We start from the raw sequence: 19220 nt of genomic DNA, 5'->3' as shown, positions 1-19220 counted from the left end.
TTTTATAGCTGAAGGTGTTGTACAGACACCAGCATGTAACAAGTCAATACATGTGAAATAAGCAGAGCTGGCGGTTTTCGGATATTTTATTTAACTTGTCGGTTATGCAAATTGATACGAGCCTTGTTCCCGACTTCTCACAAAAAGGAGGATTTCACTGCATTCGCTCCTTTCCTCCCAAGTACATACGAAGTCATCACATGCCCCAGTTCACTTGGAGATCAAGGAAGTATGAACTTGTCCTTTATCGGCGATCTCCAGAAGTACTAGATAAGATATCCATCCACCTGCGGTTTACTGAGTTAGTAATTAGTACCACTTATCGTAATATGACCTGGCAAAGCAGATCCTGGTGGACGGACTCCTTCTTTATCATGACACACGAACATGATTAACTTGCTTCCCCGGTGTCCCGACCGAGCCCTTTGAGAATGGTGACAAGGATCGCGCTTTACATGCAGTAACACACAGCTTGCACCTACTTGAGTCAGTGGGTAATTCAACTATAACAATAAATATGGGAGGACTGCGTAAATTAATACAGCTCCAAGACACACCAAAGATAATAACTTATCAATATCTTGATGCCACACCACGGCCAGCGGTTGCTGGCACACATAAGGGACGTAACTCTGCTCTGCATATTGCAGTGCCTTTTGACCACTTGGCAACCCACACACCACGAGATGTGAACACAATGCTTTTGTTGTAGGAATCGAAAAATACACATTCCCTCAATAATAATGATAATGATGTTACTGTCCAAAAGTATGTGTACAACGACTTGGACAGGTCCTCCTGTGCAGCGGATTGCACTCTTCAAACTTCCAGTAAACATCACGACTACTCAGATAGTATTCAGACGTTGGCCCAACGTTGGCAATGGTTTTGCCAACATTGCCAACGTTGGGCCAACGTCCGAATGCTATCTGGGTACTGACGACACCCGGATTTCCATGTGCGGCCATTAGTGGTTAAGCAAGTCATACTCGTACTTTTGTCAACTGTTTGTCTTGACACACCGACCGATGTATGGGTGTAGTTGACTTATCACACCCTGGGTTAAGCTTAGTTGTTTACTGTTAATCCGAGATGTATATTTATTGCCGTTAACAAAGTAACAGAAGCGGACATAAAATGTCCGTAACCAACGCTTCAGATTGGGTATATCAAAATAAAGAGGTTACGCATTCTGATATTGATTTTTATGTCCACAAAGTATGTATGTTGCTCAAGGTTTAACGCCCCAAAGAACACTATCAACACTATGCAAGCTAAAGCATGAATGGTACAAAATAGCAAGTTTGTGCCAGACAAACCAGTAATATTACAGGTGAAAATGTTAGCCAAGATCTCATCTGAATCTTTCAAAATATAACATTCACTTGTATGATCTAAACATGCCAACGTGAAAAGTATAGATATACTCCGAAAGGTGTCAGTCCTCTGATACCTATTGGTATGGAACCTTGGTTAGGAGACCAGATATCACCTCAACCTGGATAAACCAAACTAATGGTTGATGTGTGAACCTAAGGATCTCTCATTAAAATTCATGAATATTCATGAACAAACCTTGGCCTTGTGTTGTGTTGGTCCATAATAAGAATGAAATCGGCTAAACTTCCTGTCAGAACTGAACAAAACAGAGGGCTTATGTTACCTTTTTGCAGTAAAAAGTACAAACAAGTAGAATCTATTCTTACATGTTTATTTCTTATAAATTTGGCGCGTTATTACATGTGGGAAATGAAAAGGTGAAAATGAACGAAAGTAGGACATTATGCCTAAAACACAAGTTACAACCCTTGCCATTAAGCCTGAGAGAACATAAGCTTCAGAGGACAATCCACTACATGATGAACAAACATGAACAAGCAAAAGGTATGTTTCTGAGGAAACATCTAACTGGGAATTAATCCATAACTTTAGTAGGGAATAACTTTTATATTAATAAATTACATAATATTATGAAAATACAAAAACACTATGTGCAACATAATTTTTATGCTCGTATTATCCTACCAATATCTATATCTAAATAACCTTTGTTTGAGCAGTCTATTATCTATGGAGCCTTATGTATGTAAATTGACAATACAATTCTGTATAAAACACATACACTTTTAAGCTCCATCATTCAGTCAGTCCTTAACACATTAATTAAGCACTTCCACAAATCATATGCACCAAATGAACTTATTTAAACTTTAATTGTTATATTTGACTTATTTGTTTGTGTTAACTGATTATAACCAGTCACCACGTATTACGGTCACATTCCTTAACATGCAGATTCCACCGACATGCACTACGACATCCCAGTCACCATTGTAAACCAAAAGTCACTGTGTTCTTTAATCTGATTGGTTGAAAAACGTGATCAAATGGTATTTGATTCCCGGAAATTCTCTGCGTATTAATACATACAAACATCGCTCACACCATTGTATTGATACGTGGTCAGCTGTGATGACGTCATTAAAATCATATTGTGACGTAAAGTCCGAATGACGTCACAAATGAGCAGTTCCAGATGCTACCATGGGAGACAGCCAAAACGGCCGGCTGATGACATTTCACTGCTGTACCCATACTCGATGTCAATGAGAGCAGACACAAAAAACGTGTGTGGACCTTTTGGTTTACTTTTGTGTTTACAATGTCGATAAATATCATGTGTTGGCGAATTTCCGGGTGTTATTGAGTATTTGAAGCACGGGAATATTTCATTTGAAACCTCTGGCTGACGCCGTCGGTTCCAAATGAATTCCTGTGCTTCAAATACTCAATAACACCCGGAAATTCGCCAACACATGATGTTTATCTCCTAATTGTCACATGATCTGTAGTACACCCTACAAGTATCCGTGGATAGACTACGACATCCCAGTCACCATTGTCACATGATCTGTAGTACACCCTACAAGTATCCGTGGATAGACTATCATGGTATAGAGTCCACCCATAACCATACACTACTTATACTGTATGTTGTTATCAACAGAGGATACTGGAGGATGCCAGGCAGGGAATTACAGTATCACAGCATGAAAACTACAACGTTCACAACTTGTAGAATGGTAGATTGGAGGTTGATGTTTTATGTTTAAGTGAGTGGAAATATGAACAGAAGAGGTTTATGTACCGAAGATACCCAAGAAGGGGAAGATGACAATGTAATGATGTCTGTCCATGATCTGAGATGTCCAATATTAATGTTGGGGTAATCAGTTCAAGTCTCCCTACAATCATCTTAATTACAGTCACTGTCCATCAGTCTGCGTTAATGATGACAATGTCAGCAAAGTTAGGGAGTAGCATTGTATTCCTGTCAAAGTTTGTAAATGTCTGCCGGAGTTGCTTGCTATAGGTCAGTGTTAAAGTGTAAATGTGACCAAGGTTGATGTTGATGAGATGAATACATGATTCAGATGAAAATGGATCCAGGAAGATGCAGAACAATTTGAATGAGTAAACAACCTGAGTCTAAAATTCAGCTAAGATATCCAGTAAATCAATGGCCACAAGTGTCTCAGCGTACTTCCTCTCTGGTTTCCATATTTGATGAACTGCTTTTAGTAAAACAGGTTGATAAAACACAATTGAATTAAGTGGTACCTTTTACATCCACAATATTTAAAACCTTCAGAGACAATTGATAACCCTCATCACTAAAACATGTTTGAGAAAAGCATCTTGACACAAATTCATTCAACGATCAACAGAATCTCTTGTGTGAATTTATCATTCAGACAATTCTGTCGACACACTTTCTACAGAACACTAACATGCTTAATTTAAAAATATTCAACATCCTTAGATTTGAAGTATTTACAAGTGTAACCTGCTGCTTGGTGGAGGTTCAGTCTGATGGCTTCTCCTGCCCAGTCTCCTGGTCTACTGTCCGTCGCTCCTCATCCACCTCCCCCTCCTCCAAGTCCTTCTTCTCCCTATCCTTAGCTCCTCCATCTTTACTCTTATCATCATCTCGTTGATCACTCAATCGCCTGTCCTTATCGTCCTTAGTATGTCTAGTTTCATCATCAACCTTTCTCTTTTTCTCGTCTGTCCTATCCCTGCTTCTGTCCCTCTCGGAACTTTTCCTCCTTCTCTCCTTCCTCTCACTTCTCCTCCTGCTGCGATCTTCATCATGCCTGCTTTTCCTATTCTCCTTCTCTCCATCCTTATCACTCCGCCTTTCTCTCCTCCTCTCCCGATCTCTGCTACGACTGCTGCTCCTTGACCGCCGTCTTTCTCTCTCCTTTGCACCACTCTTTCTCCTCTCCCTCTCACTGCTCCTATCTTTCCCCTCTGTCGATTTACTCCTGTCCTTTGTTGACCGAGTCTGTTCTTCATCTTTAGACACATTTCTGTCTTTCCCATCCCTTGACCTACTTCTGTCTCGCCGATCCTTTGACCTACTTCTGTCTTTCCCATCCCTTGAACTACTGTCTTTCCCATCTTTTGACCTACTTCTAGCTTTCTCTCCCTCCCTTGACCTACTTCTAGCTGTCTCATCATCACTTGACCTATTTCTGTCTTTCTCTCCATCCCTTGACCTACTTCTAGCTTTTTCTCCATCACTTGACCTATTTCTGTCTTTCTCTCCATCCTTAGATCTACTTCTAGCTTTTTCTCCATCACCTGACCTATTTCTGTCTTTCTCTCCATCCTTAGATCTACTTCTAGCTTTTTCTCCATCACCTGACCTATTTCTGTCTTTCTCTCCATCCTTAGATCTACTTCTAGCTTTTTCTCCATCACCTGAACTACTTCTAGCTTTCTCATCACCTGGCCTATCTATGTCTTTCTCCTCATCCTTTGACATACTTCTGTCTTCCTCCCCATCCCTTGACCTACTTCTACCTTTCTCTCCATCCGTAGACATGCTTCGATTGTCCTGTCCATCCCTTGACCTCCTTTCTACCCGTCTCTTCTCTCCATCACTCTCACCACTCCTAACTCGCCTTCTTTCCTTCTCCAAAGCCTTACCACTTTCCTTCTCAGACTCAATCTCCCCCTCCTCATTCTCATCATCCCCTTCCTCCACACCTTCCATCTTTTCCTCTTCCTGTACTCCATCGCCTCCTCCCCCTCCCTCCTCTGCAGCAGCCACCACCTGCCTCACATCCACCCTCCTTTCATCCCCAACTTCCCCGTCACCATTCTTCCTCTCCTCCAGCACCACCTCATTCTCCTCAATCTGATCAAACTTATCCTGGTCGTCCTCGTCCTCCTCCTGGTCCTCGTGTTCCTCCTGATGTCGCTGTGCCCCTCCCCTCACTCCCTCCCCACTCTCCCTGCGTGCCCTCAGTCTCTCCTCCCTCTCAATCTCGCGAGTCATCATGTCCTCGATCTCCTCCTCCAACTTGGCTCGTCTGTCCTTAATCATTTCTGAAATCAGAAACTCAGTCATCTCAACCATTCCATATATAGCATGATACAGAATAACCCTACACAGGTGTAGTTTGGCGGAGTCCCTTTACTCTGTAACATGTAAATGACATGAAATGGGAGGGGTGAAATTGGTTTTAACATTAACAAATTATTGTTCAAAATCCATGTTTAAGTCCAGAATAATGGTGGTTTTAATAGTGATGTGGGTGAAAGCCTTCAGTATGGTACTGATCATCATACACGATCATCACACACACTAGTCCGCATGATTAGTTTCATGCCAAGTACCTTTAGTTGACATATTCATACAAACTGGTATGTCCTAGTTACCATGTCACCCATACCAGGCTGTGAAAAGTAAACTTTATTTTTCAGTATTTGACTGTAATCATGTTTGTTCAAATTCTAAAAGAAAATGTAGACCACTAATATTTCTGTTGATGTTAAACTTTCCTCCTCAGCGTGTGTGCTGGGCTATTTATTGTAGAGTGACAGTTGGTATGACGTAAGTCCAATCACCCATCAGGATATACCACTGTCCTGTTACAACTGTAGTGATAAATAATCACAGTACTCACTGTCTACAACAACTTTAGTTTCCTTCAGTTTGGCTTCAGTGGAGCTGATCAGTCCTTTGGGAAGGTAAAATATCTGAGGTTTTGCCTTGGTGCAGATGAAGTTTTCCAGCTTCTTGGTCTCCATGGCCCAATTGTCATGCTGAAACACAACCTCTCCTGTAACAACACTCTGAATACAACAGAATCCTCTCATAACTGGACACCTCTCTGTGACAAGAAACCTCTCTCATAACACACATACGGTCATAGACACTTCACAACAGACCTTCACGCTGGCCCAATAGTGAGGTGAGGTCAAATGGGGGGCTACTGTAGCCCATTCAGGATTATGGGAACACACACACACACACACACACACCCTAAATATTATGAATGGTCCCTAACATGCCATGTCCGGAAAAAACACAGATTCATATGAAATCAAAAATTATCAGATAATTTGCTACTTGTATGTAAGTTGCGTTTAATACTGCTTTAGTGAGTATGGTTTTACGCTGCTTTTAGTAACATTCAATCAATATCACGGGAGGGGACACCAGAAATAGGCTTCACACTAATACTGCTTTAAACAGGATTTCTGCTACACGACGATGTGCTAGCCCACTGAGGAAGGTCCTATTTGTATATCAACTTCATGAATCTTACAATCACCATGGATCATAATAACAGTAATCTGAGAACTGAACCCATTATTAATACCAGATCAAGGCACAACTAGGGCCACCCAGCACCTTGGCTGATACACACCTGTCTGACCAGCTCCATCTTCTGTTCAAGTCGATGTATTTTTGCCTGCTCTTGCTCAAATTCCTGCACCAGCTGTTTCTTCTCCTGGACAAGTCGGGCCTTCTCCTGTTTGGCCTTCGACTCCAACTTCTCCTCAATCTTCTTCCTTTGTTCATCCTGCAGACACACAGACATCAGCAACACTTACATCAACAGACAGACAGACAGACAGAGGTAGATCAGTCAGACGCACAATATACAAACTAGCAAAAGCTACAAGCCTCTGATAGACACCTGTGTCACCACAGTTCACATACATCTGTGTGTGGTAATGAACCTACTGGGTGTTTCTACGATTCATTCATTTTATTTAATGGCTTGCTAACTGTACACTTTTAGTGAGATGAGTAAGTTTAGTTTTACACCGCACTCAGCAATATTCCAACTATATGGCGGTGGTCTGTAAATAATCAAGTCTGGATCAAACAATCCAGTGATCAACAGCATGAGCATAGATCTACACATTTGGGATACGATGACATCTGTCAACCAAGTTAGCGAGCCTGACCACCTGATCCCGTTAGCCACCTCTTACGACAAGCATGGGTTACTGAAGATCAATTCTAACCCGGATCTTCATGGGTCAGAACACTTTTAGATTATCATGACACAGTACATCAATATCCCACAGCATACACTTAGAGTCTCCCCTAGTACACAGGAAAGGGCAGAGTGATATGTGTAGAAATATACCATACACCACTGTTACTTGCAAACAAATATAATTCATGCAAGCCACATTCATCAAACATTTATCTAATAGTTTGTCTGAAAAGAAATGACACACCTGTGAAAACATATATTTATTCAGCATAACCGCATCAAACCCACCTTCTGAGGATGTAAATGTGAAAGACTAATAATATTCTGAGGATCAGTCCTAATCAACAATTCAGGTGCAAATACCACCAATTCTATCGGACAACTTCCAGTCTAGTTTATGTAGTTACAACAACAGCTAGCTATTACTGAACCCACCTTGTCCTTGTTTTCCTTGGCTTCATGTTTAAACCTCTGCAGTGTTCCAAGGAGAAGACCAAACATTCTCTTGTTTCTTCAAAACACAGACACAAAACACTTGTATTTCACAGCAGCTAAAAATCTGCATTTCTCACAGAAACGATTAGCATATGGAATTGAAAATTTTAACTATAAATTGTATATTTATATAATTATCCAATCTCACGACTTGCACCTCTCTCTCTTCATTCGACCATGAGTGGAAACGAATTAAAACTTTGCTCCAGGCCTACCTTGTCCCTCTCCCGTGCTGTGCGTGCCTTCCTGTCTCAGTCGTGCTCACTAGTCCATGACAGCACGAGGCATGCGCAGTCCTCACCCACGTGATCACCTCACATACTCATTCTCGATCTTGGAGCCATAAAAGGACAAAACCGTAACGGTGGTAATCTATGTAGTGGGGAGGTAGGGAGGGACTTTATCGCATGAGATAGGATAAGTATATAAATATACAATTTATAGTTAAAATTTTCAAATTTTTAAACTTATCCTATCTCACGACTTGCACTTATCCCACGGTAGGAAGGTGGGTCATAGATTACCCGAAATTCAAGCGATAACAGCTAAGTGTTAAGCCCAAACAGCCGTGGGAAGCAACTACAAGGTAGGCTAATAACTACCAAGTTACTACGTCATGAGGGTTAGTTCGAACCCATTGACTTACTACTAAGCACAATTGCTCCCAGGGACCGAGATTCCCGAGCAATGTGGTGTTCAGTCACTACCTTCACAAAGTGAAAGGATCGTAGCTTAACGAGTGTAATCAGTCGCGCATCGCCCACGATTTCCAAGGTACCCCGTAATAAAAGTCTAAAGACTAGTATCGGGCCAGCCCCTGCTTCGAAACAACCCCCACAGACACCGTCCCGAGGAGGGTGAAAGAGAAATTGAATCGGTAAAACTCACAATTTTAACGTTCAGTACCACAACATCATCTAATGACTTCCACTACTTACCACAGTAAGATCACATAGATGTGTATAGGCACTTAGGAGCATGAACGCTCACGGTGTAACACTTCGAAGGACTCACTTCACTGACTTAATTACTCCGTGGAGCAGAGGACAGTAAGTGAGGTGGCGACTCTCTGTAGTCTCAAACAAATGAGAGGAGAAATCTAAATCCCGGAAGAAATAAAGACGTAAATCAGAAAAAGGTTTTCAGATTTATTCAGATTGTACACAAGCAGAAACGATCGCGACTTGGGATCAACTGCACAGTGGGATCCATATAGCATCGAAGCACAAGGAAGTTCATTATCTGCGATGTTGTGCCACTGATAACTGCTGGGCAAGGACGAGTGGTCCAAACTGATGAAGGCCTTGAATATCCGTCATCGACACATCTCTGAGGTAATGAGATGAAAATACCGTGTCAGATCGCCAAAAACAATCCTCCATTATGGCAGTTAACGAGCAGTTGCTATGCAACGCCATAGTAGAAGCCAATGCCCTGGTTTCATGAGGGTTGACTGCCGTAGGTGGTGGCAAACCGGCAAAAGTGTAGGCTCGTAGTATTGTAGCTCGTAGCCAATATGAGAGTGTTGTGCGAGAGACTTCCGCTTTGGAAGCAATAGACAAGGGTATAAACAGTCTCTTACGCAGACGGCGGCTCTTCGCGATGCTTTAAGGTAGCGCTTCGAAGTGTAACACTTCGGGAATGACTCACTTCACTGACGTAATTACTCCGTGGAGCAGAGGACAGTAAGTGAGGTGGCGACCCTCCAGCATCTCAAAAGTGAGACCTGCGATGGTCAGTTCGAACCCATTGACTTACTAAACACAAGTGCTCCAGGAACCAGGATTCCCGAGCAATGTGGTGTTCAGTCACTACCTTCATGAAAGTGAAAGGACGCAGCTTAGCGAGTGTAAACAGTCGCATTACCACGATTTCCAGGTCTGACGACCAGTATCGGGCCAGCCCCTGCTTCGAAACAACCCCCACAGACACCGTCCCGTGGAGGGTGAAAGGGTAATTGAATCGGAAACTCACAAGTCCCAGAAGAATCGAAGACACAAATCAGAAATAAAATTCAGAATTTTATTCAGATTGTACACAAAGCAGAAACGATCGCAACTGGTGATCATCTGCGCTGAAGCTGATGGTTGTCCCGAGTGCCGAACAGGCGATAATGACAGTGCTGAATTCCAATTCGTTGTGATGAAGGGCCCTTTCTCCTGATGACCACTGCTAGGCCACTTGATGGAGAAAGTGAGCGCCCCAGCTTGCAAGATGTGCCAACGAATAGGTGTTGAGTCGGTATGAAGGGCACCCTAGAGACTCCAACACAAACATTCCACTTGTTGAGCCACCAACGAAAGACTGAATGTAGTTGTGCGGGAAGACGAATCAACTCCCTGGGGTTGTCGTCCCGATGTATGGGCACAGAACCATCTGAAGGGGCAAGCTGCAGCTGGCCCCTGTAAGTCAGCGCTTGCGCCGACGCCAACCACCCTAGTAACTTCTGCCACTGGCGAAAAGGTGTGGGTTGGACCAACACTAGTGGTGCGTTGCACTGAATCTTGTCCCACCTCTCCTGGGGCACAAACATCATGACCTGGCGTGTTGAATATTGTCCCAAGAAGAAGAAATCAGCGGGTCGGTGTTACCCCTGATTGCTCTGAATTTAGCAGCCCTCCTAATTGCGTGAGCAACTTGATGATGAACTGTCTGTGGAAAGGAAGGACGACTGGACCCTGCTGGGCTTGAACACAGTCGTCGATATTGTTGTCAATTGTCACGCCTCGACAATGCAGGTAGCTTGTTATCAGAATGGGTATCGGAGTAAAAAGCCACTGGGCTGCACATATGCCCATACAGCAGGATCCTCCATTGGTATCAATGACGCCCCATAAAAGTAAATCGAAGATACTTCCGATAGTCTGGATGTATCCGGATGTGAAGGTAAACGGCGTCTCACAGGTCGAGGGACTGACTGACTGACAGACTGAGTTTAGTTTTACACCGCCTTTAGCAATAATCCAGCAAGATCACGGCGGGGGGCACCAGAAATGGGCTTAACACATTGTGCCCATGTGGGGATCGAACCAGGGCCTTGGGCGTGACGAGTCAACGCTTTAACCACTAGGCTACCCCATGGCCATCGCAGGTCGAGGGAAATGAGAGGCCTAACCACTCTTGCCTCTGACAAAAAGATATCTCCTGATATAAGAACGTTCAATAAGTCGAGCAGCTACGTCAGTTCTGACGGAGTGCTCAATGTAGTATGTTTCGCGCATGGAGATTGTCAGTCAACCTACAGGAACGTTCACATTATAAACAAATTGTAGAAATTCGTAGGATCGGTGACCTCAGGAACGTTTCTTTCGTCCGAACAAAATAATGGTGCGCCAGGTGGAGTGATATAGGTAGTAGATCGCTGCCTGGTGACAGTCCTTGCATAATGCAGTGACCTCTGAACTCAGTGCTTGAACTAGTCAAACCGTTCACGGGTGTTTCTGTCCGTCACCCTCAATAAGCAGTCTCTCTTGACTGGCTGTCAAAATCCCGACACATTCACTCTTACCGGGAATGGCAGTGTTCGTTGTTACTTGCATTTAAAGGCTGGACTTGGTATCCGATTCGTGGGACCAAGAGAATTCTGCAAGGGCACTTCATAGTCACCCTAATCATCAAAATTCTGGTAAACAAACAGTAGTCCGCCATTTGCAAACGTTACACACGAGTGACAAAAAATACGGACAACATGGGCTTTGGTTAACCGGGCGAGTTGCAACCGATAAATTCCGGGCTGAGCTATGCTGGCTATTTGACAAAACATTGCTGGTACCATGCTCAAGAACTTCACCCATTTGTTATCTGTCCAGAAACTTGCTTATCATGTAAAACAAAGGGAGCTGAAGATGACGAGCCATCTGCAACAATTGCACCCAGTGATACATAAACACGCTGTTACCATTAGTCTGTAGTAACAAGACTCATCGGAGCGTCGTAGAGTATTCCTGGCTAGTAAGCGTATCTAGTTATGCCATATCGGGTGGTTGCAGAACTGACATCTACACCGAAGGGTAGAATCGTTGAACCGAATCATTCATCAAAAGTGAAGATCGGATGGTAGATTAAATCTGGAATGAGATGATCCCCGGTCACGGAGGACTCTTGAGAACTGGGATCGTCAGGCCGTCAAGTGCCGAGCGTGATATCTCTAGATGACTGCGCTACTAGCATCACATGTAAATCAAATCGGCATGGTGAAGCACATAGCTACTACCTCTGTACATTAAATCTTGAACGGCCAGGAGATCTGGTTCGACGATAGGGAGCTTTCGACCTGGTGAAACGGTACGAGCCGGCTGGTAAATCAGTTCAGGGTGGTGAGCCGGAAAGTTGACGTGATCTGAATCAGTCCGATGTGATCTGAATCGTGACTGATCTGGATCGGTTCGGTAAACCGAAACGGTTAAATGATCTCAGCTGATGTAGAGATCTAGAACGCTCAGATGAACCGGTGAGGCGAGGTGAAATGTTCCGGCCGAGGTGAATCGTTTCGGTGCTGTGAATTGAATCGATGATGTGAACTGTTTCGGCGATAAGAAAGTCTTAATATTATGGCGCACTGAGTCGATGTCGTATTCACATACGGCGTGGCGAAACGGTTCGGTCTGGTGAATCCATTTGGTATGGCGAACCGATTCGGTGTGGTGAATCGGTTCGGCAATTTGATGGTTCGGTCTGGTGAAACCATTCGGTATGGCGAGCCGATTCGGTGTGGTGAATCCATTCGGTATGGCGAACCGATTCGGTGTGGTGAATCCATTCGGTATGGCGTTTTGACGATGTAGATCGGATGTGTGAGTCAACTGGCAACACAGAGCGTTTTGATGAGGCGGAACCACAAGAAGACATCTAATGATGCGCCCATAAAATTATCACCGTCCGACATGGGAATCTGCGGACGACGAGCAGTTAAAACCGGTCGTTAAAAGCGGGGGTTTGTCGGGTGATCAACTGTTGAAGCGTAACGAGCTCTGTCAGCCAGCCATCGGGAGCAAGCATGTCTACATGCTCTAAAAACGTCCTTAATAAGGGAGCACATTCCCGACGTTTGCTCCAGGAACATGACGATTGGATACCCGAGCAAGTAAATATTGTTACAGTCTGCGCAAAATTACGCTACTGAGTCTAGACTGACAAGACAGGATATCCTGATTCACCTGAAGTGAATGAGACCGACTACGAGAATCACTCTGACGAAACCACACCGTACGGCTAGGTGAACCGGATCGAAATGGCCAACCACCTCGACCAGGTGAGACTGAACGACTACAGGAATGAAAACGCTGTGGTGAATTGATTCGACTATGAGATGGTGCGTCGAACTAAAACCTATGTTGAGGTGAACTGAGTCGGGAATGTGAACCCGTTCGTCCTGGTGAACCCCTTCGATTACGTGAATCAGTTCGGTCAGATGAACCCATTCGATTCATGAATCAGTTCGGTCAGGTGAACCCATTTGATGACGTGAATCAGTTTGGTCAGGTGAAACCCCTACGAGTACGTAAAACAGTACGGTCAGAGGAACCCATTCGACTACGTGATTCAGTTTGATCAACTGAACTCATTCGAGGATGTTGTAGTGAGCCGGCTCGGCAGGGTGAGCCGGTTCGGCCTGGTGAGCCGGCTTGGCTGTGTGAGCCCGGTTCGGCAGGGTGAGCCGGTTCGGCCATGTGAGCCAGTTCGGCAGGGTGTGCCGGTTCGGCAAGGTGAGCCGGCTCGGGAAAGTGAACGAGACCTCGAACGACTCCTCCCAGCCGTGGAAATAGGAGAGCAGGTACGTTCCAACCACGCCGATCCAACCGCGTAGATCGCAGGTCTGGCGTAGAAGAAATATCGGTCATTACCACCCTGGTACGCTCATGAGAACTTAACTGGGTGAGGGAAGCTCCCCTAAAAAGCCTTCTAACGTTCTCAGATAAATAGGAATCCGATGAAGCGTCCATAAATCTTCGTCAGGAGAGACGGGCGATTGAGAACGGTTAGCAGTGAGGGTGGGGCGATCTAAGCATTGTTTCTTAGCGGGAGATGGACCAGACCCCGCAGAATTAGTCCTAGCCCTATCTGCCAAACGTCTGGCACAAGCACGTTTGTAAGATTTAAACGCCTCATTAGACAGACCTGAACACTTCGGACAGCGTGTGTCCCAGTCACAAACACCCACACAATCAACACACGATGTGTGTGGGTCCCATGCTGAAAATACTTTATTACAACGGGCACAAAACTTCCGTTTACAGGCCTGAACAGGCTTAACCATTTTGAGCAAATCTCAGACGAAAAAAATTTTCACGTCCACTCAGTGGAGCGACAAGAAAGAGAATGAGTATGTGAGGTGATCACGTGGGTGAGGACTGCGCATGCCTCGTGCTGTCATGGACTAGTGAGCACGACTGAGACAGGAAGGCACGCACAGCACAGGAGAGGGACAAGGTAGGCCTGGAGCAAAGTTTTAATTCGTTTCCACTCATGGTCGAATGAAGAGAGAGAGGTGCAAGTCGTGAGATAGGATAAGTTTAAAAATTTCTTTGTAGTGAAGGAGCTTTGTTTTTTTTTCTAACATTTATACAATAGTGGTCTAAATATATATTTCAGAATATCCCAAATGTCGTTATTTTGCCATCTGACACTTCACAACCACTGTTGAACAGACATCATATCAAAGGGACTCTTATACATCAACATGACTCATACTTGTGTTAAAGACTATGCTCTGTATTTCTACTTTGTAAGTAAGTAAGTATTGTTTAAAGCAATATCAAGCACCTCAAATTCACATGTTACCACAAATACAATTTAGAACTGTCAATCTCAAATTAAACCTCTGAAATAAATGTGAAGGATGAATGAGACAACATGTAGGGAGGAGATGTGACGAGGACGAGGATCTGTACCTGGCCATGCCGCGGCTGTCCTGGCTCTGCTCCTGTATCATGTCCCGTCGAGATCTCTTGTTTCCGGCAGCAGCAACAACAGCTGAGGCGATAGCGGGCTAAAACACCAACATCAACACAAGGCTTATCATACCATCTCAGCACCTCCTACTATGCAAATAGGCAGATCTTATACATTAACATGATGAAAATATGCATTAAGTCACTCAAATGACTTACACTCTTTAATCCTATGATCAGGGGGTATGATTATGGGTATGAAAATTGTGTCATCGATATGATCATTCGCAAACTCTTGAGGTGAAATAAAGTTTCAATTTACACACATAAACTTATACATTATGTCTGTATTCAATGGCTGCTTCTAAAGAAAATCTAGGATGCTGTTGTTGTTGGTAATCCATAAATAGATGTATCAGACTCAAAGTCATGTGAAATATTTTTACTAATATTTTACTTATTTTTCACTTTTGTTTCAAAGTGAGTGAGTTTCTCATGACTAAACCTAAGCAACATTGAATATTTATATATTCTGTTTGACATTGAACCATTAGCAGGATTAGGTTTCATGGTTATAATCAGTGATAATTATTCTAAATGAATTTAGAATTTACATGTTCCAATTCAAAAATTAAAACAGATTTCCTTCTTAATCATGTTTATTTACAGATAAATATTGCATCTGGGGATATGTAGATTACCGGTAATCCCTGAAATTCCCATCATTCAATGTTCAGTATGAGGAAAACATCTTTTGGCATCATTCTCATAAGTTGAAGCATATGAAAATCAGATCTTTTACACCAACACGATTCCATACTATATGAACATCTGACCCCGACAGCCTCGTCTTCCAAGACTGACCTCGGCCCCTCCTGACTTACCTTGTCCTCTCCATCCTCCTCCTCCCCGCTATCCTCCTGCTGTCGGCGCTGCGCCATCCCCACCGGCAGACCCAGCCTAAGGACAAGAACCGAGTTACAACACTGTCACAGAGTGAGAGGGATTCATGACAGATTTGATACTGCTTGCAACTGTACTTCACTTGAGACACTGAACACATCAGAAATCGCACTGTGATGCTGGTTTTAGATGGTTACTATTTTGGTGAAACAGCGGAATCAGGAATGGTTCTCAAAAAACCAAAATAGCAAAAAGATGAATCAGGGACTTAATCCCATTACCATAGGAATATGGCACACTCTAGTGATAACTCCGCAAGGTGATCTGCAATGGATCAGTCGACATGGCCATTGTGCTCCCATATCATATCACGAAGTGATGTATCAACACACATGGATATGCGGAGATTAAAAATAATGATGGTGAAGATAACCAAATGTGTGTCACCAAACCCAAGTTCTCTACCTACGTTGAAATGAATACTGCTTCAAGTGTCAGGTTTTCGTGTCACAACAACATGATGGCAGATTATCACTGTGAATAGTGCCAGTTAACAAGGTTACACTGTTTGCTACAACAACTATAGACCAGAGACATGTCAACATATGTTATATTTGGGATAACACTTTCTCAGTAAAGTGCAGATTCTACTCCTCCGACATGTGGAAACTGGCATGGTTGAGGCAATGTCTACTGGTGAATAGGTGCCATACTCTGAGCAGTGAGAGTAGGGTTTTTTAGTACAGATGGGATGCAACCCAGGAAACTACTTGAATCTGTATTTTATGGCAAAAGTTTAATCCCATATATGACATTATTGCATTTTCACAACTTTCTAAAAGCCATAGAGTGTTCAAAGTGACATGTCATATAAATATAATTCCCTAAAAGTTACAACCTGGCAAAAGCTCCTCCAAGGCCTCTTCTTTTTGCCGCTGGGCTATCATCCGATCGACGCCTGAAACAGATGAACATTGAACAAGTTAAAACATGCACATGTGATGAACATCATACTCGCTGTATTCCAGGCTGTTTCCAGCCAATGAATCGGTCATATATATCAACATGAAATGAGAAATTAATAGTTCCATTTTGGGAGTTGTGAACATGGTTGATGGACGTGGATATTTCTGCAGACAGTGGGGCCCAATATAAGCATCTCGGCAGGTTCAGATAATCCCTGTAGGCCGTGAGAATTCATATGTAACAAATATAACAGTTACAAAAAGATGGACAACCAGACAAAATATGACAAAACCATGACAAACTCATTTCTGGGGAGCTGAAAGAGTGAGAGTAAACTGGGTTTTACGCCGCTTTTAGCAATATTCCAGCAATAACATGTCGGGGGGACACCAGAAATGATCTTCACAGGGAGCTGAAAGAAACAGTAACATCAACATGATCTGGAATGATTTTTGAATGTTCCATCGATCACATCACCTACTGGATACGACGTATATGTCAGCTTGGAAGATTTTCTACAAGTTGGAGAGCAGGATGAGAGTAATGCAATTTTGAACAGTATTCATGGTATTCCAGATGCATGATGGCACATCAGCTTGTTGAGGAAAGTCAAGAATGATGTAGGTCTCAGACATTTACAACTTCGGTGCAACGTACTCGTTTGGAGTGTAAACATGATCAGGGTGATCTGAGAATCAAATGCATCATCATCTGACATATTTAAGGGGTGTAACTCTGCAAAGAGGACTGCAGTGCCCCATTCAGCCAGTGCCCCAAGCCTGTATGGAACTAAACATGTATTGTTTCTCCATTCAGTTTTGACAGCAGATGCTTAATTTCAGTAGTTTCCTCACCGGACAAGGTTGGAGAACCTTCCTCGACCTCTTCCATCGGGACTTGCAAATTCACGGCGACCAAAATTCCTGAAAGACAATCACAGAAAATACACATTTACACTATGCATTTTAATCATAATAAGTCCACCTTACTATTCTTCACTATCACCACATTCATGGACACCAAGCAACCTCATTCAACTGGAGCACAAGAAAATGCAGTCATGCATTATTCACAAGTTGGAAATCAAACCTTTAATCTGATGAGGGAATACCTTATCCACTAGCCAAACCCATCACCCTGTTTCAATGTGTAAAGACGATGTTTCACCTAAATAAATGACAACAGCAATAAATTGATTGCATTCAACATGTTCAAGGAGAGAAGAAACAATGCAGGATAATATATTTGACAAGATCTTACGATAGACATGCATACATCTCTTCAATAAAGTTAACATGTTAGGCCATATGGTGATATCAAAATGCCTTATACAAATGAACACACTAACACTCAGGTATCCCAACTGATGCATTAAATGAAACATATATCCTCACTAAAGCACACAATCCAAATGAAATATAAGCCACTGATTGTGTAACACCACCTTTAGTTTCTTAGAAGTATTCCCATGGTAATATAGAGGGTTTCCTGTAAATAATTAGGTCCAGAAAACACCAGCCTGAGACTGATATTATGTGTAACATCATTTAGTCCCTTATTGTTCTGAAACTGTCAGAAACAAATCATACATAATGCAGCAGCGACTTTAGTGGAAAGATTTCCGCCCGTAACCCCCGTATTTTTTTTAATCATTATATGCCAAAGAATATACGCCTATGTTTTTTATAAAGAGCCTATACCTAACCCTAAACCCTAACCCTAAAATCTAACCACAAACCTAACCCTAAACCCTCGAAATAACCCTAATAAATAGAATACATTTCAAGCGGGGGTTACGGACGGAACTCTTACCACTTTAGTTTTTCAAACCTCCCTCTACCAATGATTATCACTAAGCAAAAAGTCTCATTGCCATTTGTACCACTCTTTGTGGGATTACAGATTCATGTGGTTACTATAAAAAATTCTAAATGTTTCAGTATCAATGGCTCTAACTATTGCATGAAGAGCTACTAAAGAGTGACTGGCAGTCCGTCTCAAGAAAATGGGCTTAATGGCAAAATAAAAGATTGAAAACTCGAATTCTAATATTCAACCAACAAAGCTGGATCATAAAATGAAGAAAAAGAAGCCACTGTCACTCGATAAAGTAAGACAATCTGTGCACGTTAAACTACGAGCTAGTCTGAGAAGTGATGTGTGAACATAAAAGAGTTTAGATTGGTCTAAGCCGGTTTCGGGTTATTTTTTGTTTGTGTGTGTGTGTGTGTGTTGGCGTAAGTTTTCTTCCTACATGTTTTGATATTACTATATAATGATTCATTGCACCTTTGTTCTTCAAGATCTCTTCCTGTGAGTTTCTTTATATTTTCATTGACATCTTTCAGTTTGTCTTTGGCACGCAAAAGCTCATCTTGCAACGCATCGACTCCTTTCATTCCATCGGCCATTTTGAAGGAGAGCATGAGCGTTACCTATAATACGGAAAAGCTTCATTCTATCTCGGCACAAAATAATGGAACGAGTTCTCTCTAAAACGAAATATGATAGTACTCTATACAGTACAGTTCGCGTTTGGCTTGGAAAATAATTTTTCGGTAGTTTTATCAAAGAATATTTTTCACTTATATGTTAATACAATCGAACATGTTTCATGACAATACATTAGTATGAATTAATTAAACTCTGTTTAGAAATA

At 42.7% G+C, this 19220-nt stretch overlaps 1 protein-coding gene across 2 annotated transcripts; it reads right to left on the bottom strand.

Annotated features, from left to right (window-relative positions):
• Positions 1 to 2840: 2840 nt before the first annotated feature.
• LOC124287347 (pinin-like) lies at positions 2841 to 18990 on the bottom strand. Of its 2 annotated transcripts, XM_046723847.1 has the most exons (11): positions 18851 to 18990; positions 17416 to 17484; positions 16494 to 16553; positions 15577 to 15652; positions 14693 to 14790; positions 7743 to 7818; positions 6726 to 6881; positions 5979 to 6117; positions 4503 to 5397; positions 4458 to 4472; positions 2841 to 4406 (listed from the first exon to the last, which is right to left on the bottom strand). In XM_046723847.1, the coding sequence occupies exons 1-11, from the start codon at positions 18985 to 18987 to the stop codon at positions 3866 to 3868; spliced, it is 2262 nt and encodes a 753-aa protein (XP_046579803.1). In that variant the 5' UTR covers positions 18988 to 18990; the 3' UTR covers positions 2841 to 3865. The 2 variants fall into 2 exon arrangements, with proteins under 2 accessions (XP_046579803.1, XP_046579802.1); XM_046723846.1 differs by having other exon boundaries at positions 4458 to 5397.
• Between the last annotated feature and the right edge of the window lie 230 nt (positions 18991 to 19220).

Source organism: Haliotis rubra, unplaced genomic scaffold (genome assembly GCF_003918875.1).
Source record: "Haliotis rubra isolate DU_JTF1 unplaced genomic scaffold, ASM391887v1 Scf40, whole genome shotgun sequence".
Lineage (NCBI taxonomy): Eukaryota > Metazoa > Mollusca > Gastropoda > Lepetellida > Haliotidae > Haliotis > Haliotis rubra.
This window is presented reverse-complemented; position numbering and strand designations above follow the sequence as displayed.